This window comes from Oreochromis aureus, linkage group 10 (genome assembly GCF_013358895.1).
Source record: "Oreochromis aureus strain Israel breed Guangdong linkage group 10, ZZ_aureus, whole genome shotgun sequence".
Lineage (NCBI taxonomy): Eukaryota > Metazoa > Chordata > Actinopteri > Cichliformes > Cichlidae > Oreochromis > Oreochromis aureus.
The window spans coordinates 11,742,958-11,750,541 of record NC_052951.1 but is presented as its reverse complement, the minus strand read 5'-3'; the positions used below and the strand labels follow the sequence as shown (position 1 = coordinate 11,750,541).

The 7,584-nt window shown below is 40.0% G+C and overlaps 1 protein-coding gene across 1 annotated transcript; it reads right to left on the bottom strand.

Moving 5' to 3' along the window:
* Window positions 1-426: 426 nt before the first annotated feature.
* Window positions 427-7,346, bottom strand: rtn2b (reticulon 2b). Its single transcript, XM_031752580.2, has 7 exons — window positions 7,267-7,346; window positions 3,336-3,543; window positions 3,008-3,146; window positions 2,594-2,663; window positions 1,841-1,887; window positions 1,612-1,670; window positions 427-1,488 (listed from the first exon to the last, which is right to left on the bottom strand). Exons 1-7 carry the CDS (start codon window positions 7,277-7,279, stop codon window positions 1,386-1,388), a joined length of 639 nt encoding a protein of 212 aa, XP_031608440.1. The 5' UTR covers window positions 7,280-7,346; the 3' UTR covers window positions 427-1,385.
* Window positions 7,347-7,584: the final 238 nt, after the last annotated feature.

Here is a 7,584-nt window from a genome sequence, read left to right as displayed (position 1 = left end):
CTCTTACCACTCACCACCTAATACACTAGGCATATTCCTAATAACAACAGTGACGGTTTAGTTGTATTTAAATACAGAAGCCTAATTAATTGTGATTACGTTATTAATAGGTTATTTGGAAACTAATGCAAGTCCTGTCTGTAAATAGACATCTGTTTGTTTTTTTTAAATCTTTGCACTGTAAACCAGCTTCTAAATGGTTAGAGCATAGCATGTATTTCTAAGTACCAGCAGGGGGCGACACCACTGGTTGCAAAAAGATGCCATGTTGTACAGAAGTTTATGGGAAAATGTTCCTCAGCTTCCTTTTCTCTGTGACCTCAGTACAGAGAGTTGATTGGCCCAGTCACTACTTTTAAGCCTTATTAAATACAAAATCAGGTTTATTTTGTAAATTATTATCCACATTAGTGTCCAGAAGGACAATAAAGCAAGGAATGCTTTACCATGTGATTGACAAGTCGTTAGCCAGGGAGCGTGTGGTGTCGCCCAGTTACACAACCAAAACCGTCCCACACTCATGTCGTGTGGTTTAAAAAAACATCAACATGGCAATTTTTTTTTTAAACTTTGGGTGATTTCATGGTTGCTATGTCCATCTTTTGTATACAGTCTAAGATGTTATCTAGAAAGTGCCTTTTTGTGTTTTGATCAATCAAAATGAACTGCATGTACAGTCAAAATTCCTCCCACTTGTTAAGAGTTGTACTTTTTTTATTAGCAAACTGCTTTCCCACAATATGAGGTCACTGTTTGTTTCTAATTAAAAGTGATTAGCACTAAGATTAAAGGAGAACACTCTCATTATTTCTCATGTAAGTCTTTTAAAGGTTGTAGGGCTGGCTGCTTACCAAGCTTTTTCCTCGACTTAGCAAGTGCAACACTATTAATGCTGATTAATAGCAGGCAATGTTCATGTCTTTTTATTCTATCCAGCTAACAATGAATGATGCTTCATAATAAAAGCAGCAATAATGCTGCAGGGCTTCATTATAAATACTTCCACAGTTTGACAGGAACACAGCGCACTAGTTATGTAAAAATACACTTGTTATTAAAGAAAAAAAAAGCTGTGATGTTCTGTGCCATCCATAGCCTACTTGAAGAGGATGACTGTGTGAACTGGTTCTATTAGACGCTGCCCACAGAGAGCATCACAGTAAATAAAATTCCCCTCCTCATACACCTCCTCATCCTCTCTCTCCTTCAGTGAATGGCAGCTTTGTTTAAGCTGTCAGGATCAATTATATCTTGCTCCCATAAACAAACATCATGGTGGAGAAGTGGAAACGAGCAGCCCCTCCAGCGGCCCCCCAGAGGATGTGCCCTTCCAGGCTTTCCCCAAATCCCAAATGCTGGGTGTTTTCAATACGTGACCAACACAGTTACTTTGACTTGGCTTTCTGTTTGGGCACATTTGCAGCTGAAATTGCAGGTTTTGGTGCAGGGGCAGGAGGGGGCCTCGCCAAATCGTACACACTGGAGAACCTACAACAAAACGGGGGCATCACAATGAAGAAAATACCAACACCGAAGAAAAAGTTACAATTTTGGTAGCATGACATGACCAAGAACAGAAAACAATACTACATAAATGGGTTGGTCACTTACAGGCTTTTGACTCTCTTTACAAAAGCTCTGACGGCTCTAGTCATCCTTCTTATCCGCACCTGTCACCAAAATATCACAGAGGTCAGTGCAAACCAGCAATTTCTGCATCTTACATAGAATTACACGCGATTTTTACTAAGATGTGTTTCTGTTTTGTTTGGTTTTAACTATTAATCAACTTTGCTGAATCATTTTCATTGAGAAAATTGTTAAAATAAGATGAACTCACCTGCTGCTTTTTGTACAGCAGAGGAAGGGAGAAAACAGCGATCACAGCTGGACAGACAAATTATTCATGTAAATGACTGGACTGCTACTTTTAGAGCACTCTAGCTGAGCACTCAAAACACTTTCTACTACCAGCCACATTCATCCATTCACACACACATTTAGGCTCCACTTTCAATCTTTGTTTTTGAGAGCTTTGTCTAACATTCACAGACACCCACACACACACACCCACACACACACACACACTTCAGTGGATGCATCAGAGGCAGCTCGAGGCTCAGTATCATGCTCAAGCATGCTTTAATATGCAGAGTTGAGGAGCCAAGGATCAATCTACCAACCTTCCAATCAGTAGATGACCCGCTCTACCTCCTGGGCTTTATGTCACTTTAGCTTTGCACAAAAATAAACTAATTGGTTCTAATGAAAATGTTCTCCTATTTAAATAATTGGTGCAAACCAGTCATCTGAGGCGACTGATGGAGGCATGACTTCAAAAGGAATGTGAGGTTTGCAGTAAAAGTTATTTTTTAAATCTTAAGCATCAAGTGCAGTGTGCTTTTTTCTGCCTAAACCCAGTCACACTTTAACTACTGAGATAATAGATCACAAACACTCATGAGTCTTACAAACAGGAAGACACATTTGAAGGTGCTGGGAGCTTAATATATGTAGGTGGAGGAAAGAGACATGGAGGAAATTAGATACGTGTGTTATCACAAAGCATAAGTATGCACCGGGTGCAACTTACCACTTATTACCAGGGTCAGTCCATTAGTTTGGACGCCAACATAGGTCAGCAGATACAGAAGCACAACAAACTGAGAGAAAGAGCACAGAAAAAGATTACTGAACAATTTAATAGTTTAGTTTATTAACTGTAATTTGATTTGTGAATGATGCTGCTTTAATGCATTTCTCACTGAGATTTAAAGCTGTTGAATGTAGTCTTGATCCCATGAGAAAATTAACACTGCATGGTGGCTCTGTTTAATTTTTAGCTGCTCTGAAGCAATATAGCCTGGATTAAAACAGTACAGCTGCTCAGAGCCCCACATAAGCGTGTGTGTGGTGTGCAGCTGCCACCAGGTGGCACCAAAGTCAAAGAGTCTTTTAATCTTGGCTTTGTGACATCTATACCATTGTTTTACCATCACACTCATACCTTAATAGAGTCAAATATGTTTTCAATGAAAATGAGCCGTTTGATTTCTGTGACAGCAAATGCGATCAGCAGCACTATCTCCTCCACCAGCATCACCGTCTCCTTATTTGTCAGAGAGCTGTCATAATCCAGACACGACCTGAGCACAGGATAAGATATCGGGACTTTTAAAAAACACAACAAGTATATCTAACACTCTCAGATGCTTAAAGATATCAAATATCAGGCCACAAAATTTGGGAGAAAGTGCAACATGCTTCCAGAAAGCAGAGGAGCAGCATTTTTAGCTGGAAAAGAAAAACCTGTGTGTGAACACTGATGGACTCACTGAAAGGGGTGAACCCCGGGGTTCCAGCGCAGGAGCTCCAGTAGCTTATAATAAAAACGGAGGGGGAAGGTGATGCACATGACACCCAGAAAGACGTTGGAGACCACAGTGACGGCACTAAGCTGGAACAAGCTGGCCAGACCGATTACCAGCCCTGTAAACACCACACCAGTCCTCCACATGTGACGCCAGTACACCAGATCCACAACTGCAATGCAATTAAGCACAAGACATCATCTTAAATGAGTGATGCACAGATCGGGGTATGTCTGAGTGAATATGCAACTGAAATGGGAAATTGTTAAGCTTAAATTAGGTACAGGCTAATGTTTCTTATACTTCATGACCTGACTGTGAAGCAGGGTTACCAACAGTGGTAACATAACAGAAGGGTGTAGAGAAGTCAATAAAACTGCAGTGGAGATAAAACTAGCAACGAGGCAATAAGTATTTTAAAATGAGGAAAGTACTGAAAGACACAGGAAAAGAACTTATCTATCTCGACTTAACTTAATCCTACAGAGGTGAGTTATGTTGTTGATAATTTTACGTCTTCACTGTGTGGGACTCTGGATATTGTAGCTCCTCTGAAAAAGACTTCCTGCTATAACTCTCAAATATGCACCTTAACTCCAAAGCTGGAGAGTAAATAGGATCTCATTAATTTAGAAGATTGTCATTTAGCCTGGAGAAATACTGCTGCTTTATAAAAAATAAAAGTAAAAATCTTTAAAAAGCACACCATGAAGCTAGAAAACCTTACTTTTGATCACTGATTGAAGAACATAAGGACAGCCCTAGGTTTCTCTTCATCGGTGTAGCCTGACTGACAAAAAGCCAGAGCACTGTTGAGCTAACCATTCCTTTAACGTTAACTAGTAATGACCTCATGAACTTCTTCACAAATAAAAATTTTACCCTTTAGAGAACAAAATTACTTGTATTCATCTCACAGATGTGACATTATCTACAGCTACTTTCAGTACCATTGATATTTATTTAGAGTCTGTTTCTCCAATAGATGTTTATGAGTCAACTTCAGTAATTACTTCTTCCAACCCATCAACGTGTCTTTTTAGCCCCATTCCTACAAGACTGCTCAAAAAATCCCTGCCATTAATTAATGCTTCAATCTTAAATATGATCAACCTATCTCTAAAAATTGTCTATGTACCACAGGCCTTCAAGCTGGCAGTAGTTAAACTGTTGCCATCTCTTGACCCAGCAGTCTTAGCTAATTATAGGTCAATCTCTAACCTTCCTTTCATATCAAACATCCTTGAAAGAGTAGTTGTCAAACAGCTAACAGATCATCTGCAGAGGAATGGCTTATTTGAAGAGTTTCAGTCAGGTTTCAGAGCTCATCACAGCACAGAAACAGCTTTAGTGAAGGTTACAAATGATCTTCTTATGGCCTCTGACAGTGGACTCATCTCTGTGCTTGTCCTGCTAGACCTCAGTGCAGCGTTCGATACTGCTGACCATAATATTCTATTAGCGCGATTAGAGCACGCTGTAGGTATTACAGGTACTGCGCTGCAGTGGTTTGTATCATATCTATCTAATAGACTCCAATTTGTTCATGTAAATGGAGAGTGATCTTCACACACACAAGGTTAATTATGGTGTTCCACAGGGTTCAGTCCTAGGACCAATTTTGTTTACATTATACATGCTTCCCTTAGGCACTATAATTAAAAGACATAACATACATTTTCACTGCTATGCAGATGACGCGCAGCTCTATCTATCCATGAAGCCAGGTAACACACACCAATTAGTTAAACTGCAGGAATGTCTTAAAGACATAAAGACCTGGATGGCCGCTAATTTTTTGCTTCTAAATTCAGATAAAACTGAGGTTATTGTACTCAGCCCTAAAAAAATCTAAGAAATATGGTATCTAATCAGACTCTTACTCTTGATGGCATTACCGTGGCCTCCAGTAATGCTGTGAGGAACCTTGGAGTCATTTTTGACCAGGATATGTCCTTCAACGCACATATTAAACAAATATGTAAGACTGCTTTCATCTATTTGCCCAATATCTCTAAAATTGGAAATATCCTGCCTCATAGTGACGCTGAATAACTAGTTCATGCATTTATTACTTCTAGGTTGGACTACTGTAATTCATTATTATCAGTAAGTCCTAAAAACTCCCTGAAAAGTCTTCAGTTGATCCAAAATGCTGCAGCAAGAGTACTGACAGGGACTAGAAACAGAGAGCAGATTTCTCCTATATTGGATTCTCTTCATTGGATTCCTGTTAAATCCAGAATTTAATTCAAAATCCTGCTCCTCACATATAAAGTCTTGAGTAATCAGGTCGTATCACCCCATTAGAGCACTTCGCTCTCAGACTGTGTGCTTACTTGTGGTTCCTAGACTATTTAAAAGTAGAATGAGAGACAGACGCCATCTCCACTTTTAAGATTGGGCTTAAAACTTTCCTTTTTGCTAAAGCACATAGTTAGGGCTGGATCAGGTGAACCTGAATCCTCCCTTAGTTATGCTGCAGTAGGTGTAGTCTGCTGGTGGATTCCCATGATGCATTGAGTATTTCTCCTTCAATCACAATTCTCACTCACTTTGTTTTTATACATCTCTCTGCGTTTGATCTTTACTTATTGTTAATCTCTGGCTCTCTTCCACATCATGTCTTTTGCCCTGTCTTCCTCCAGACGCAGCAGATGGCCCCGCCCCTCCCTGAGCCTGGTTCTGCTGGAGGTTTCTTCCTGTTAAAAGGGAGTTTTTCCTTCCCACTGTTGTCAAAGCGCTTGCTCACCGGGGCTATATGATTGTTGGGGTTTTCTCTGTTTTCTTGGTATTACTGCAGGGTTACATGGGGTTACCTTACAATATAAAGCGCCTTGAGGCTGTTGTTGTGATTTGGTGCTGTGTAAATAAAAATTAATTCATTTGTTTTTTTAAACATATGAGGTATACAAAAGGTATACTTTTGTATACCTCATATTCCCCCTTTTCTCTCTGATAAGTCCCACTGTGGATATTTGAACTGTTTTAAGCCATAAATAGAGACTGAGACTTTTTCACATGGTCTCATAAAAGTTGTCCAAAATTCTTTGTACCACAACGACCAAAGCCAATGGGGGTATGAAAAATGGACACGTGGTCATTTAGAGTGTGGATAAGAAAGAGGAAAGGGTAACAAAGAGAAATGACAAAACAATCTTACAGAAAATGAAGGACACCCTCACCTCGTTTCATGCTATGCCATGCTCCTTTATTAAAGGAGAAAATCTTTCTGAATGAATGCTGTTTTTAATGGGATCTGTACATGTCTGAATGTAAATCATAAATCCTTAGATTAGACACGAGATCCTTCCCCACCAACATTTCATGAGCATCCTAACTGCAGCAGAAATTTAAGATCATTTTATGATTAAAACAAACAGCCTGACACAATTCAACAGATTATTTAAAAGCAGCAGAGTATTGCTGGTTTTCATGGTTGGGTTTCCTGAGAATTATAAAAGTAGATGTATTCTTATTAATTTATAAAAACAGAAACATTAATGCTGTCACGCCACTGAAGTCACTTTAAAGCTGGGCACAAGTACACCCTCTCATTCTAACCCTAGTAACAGGAATTACGTGTTATCAGAAGGAAAACAGCCCTGACAAGACAGCATTTCTTATCGTGTAGAACTATTTAAGCCTTTACAAATAAAACAAACTACATTCAGTCAGCAGTGGGCTCTCATTTAGCTCAATCCCATTCAGCCCATCTGTCGACCAAATGAAAGACACACTGGAATCAGTGTTTAACTTGCCATCCTGCCTGCATTCACACCGGCACAGCAGAGGGAAAGTAAATAAATTCCCTTCTTCTCCACCTGACAGCTGCACTCTGACCCCGTCTGCTCTCCTTCACTTTACTTAAAGCTGTCAATATTGATTTCCTTACGTTTGGTGGCCATTTCAGCGGCGGTCCTGCTTGCTCTCCGCTCTTTCTTGTGCTTCCACCGTTGGCTTGCACTCCAGGCTTTTTTTGGCCACCCCAGCTCCGTCAGCAATATAAGGCCCGGCTGGCCTAATTTTATCCTGTATTGGATTCACACACACACACTCAAATTGGGAACCTGAGACTTGAGCATGTACATGCCCCACAGCTTGTAGAGGCTAATGCTTCCTCAACCAGTTGGTGGCTGATTTGCACACAGAGGCCTTTCCATGCACGACAGTCCATGACAGTTTTTTTAACGTAAAATGATCATCAATCCAA

What these genes read in the sequence shown, in the direction of transcription:
- rtn2b (XM_031752580.2), bottom strand. An exon ending in CCCGGGGTTCACCCCTTTCA is followed by an intron (nt 3,147 to 3,335) that starts GTGAGTCCATCA and finishes TCCTGTGCTCAG; the next exon opens with GTCGTGTCTGGATTATGACA. An exon ending in ACTGACCCTGGTAATAAGTG is followed by an intron (nt 1,888 to 2,593) that starts GTAAGTTGCACC and finishes TTGTCTGTCCAG; the next exon opens with CTGTGATCGCTGTTTTCTCC.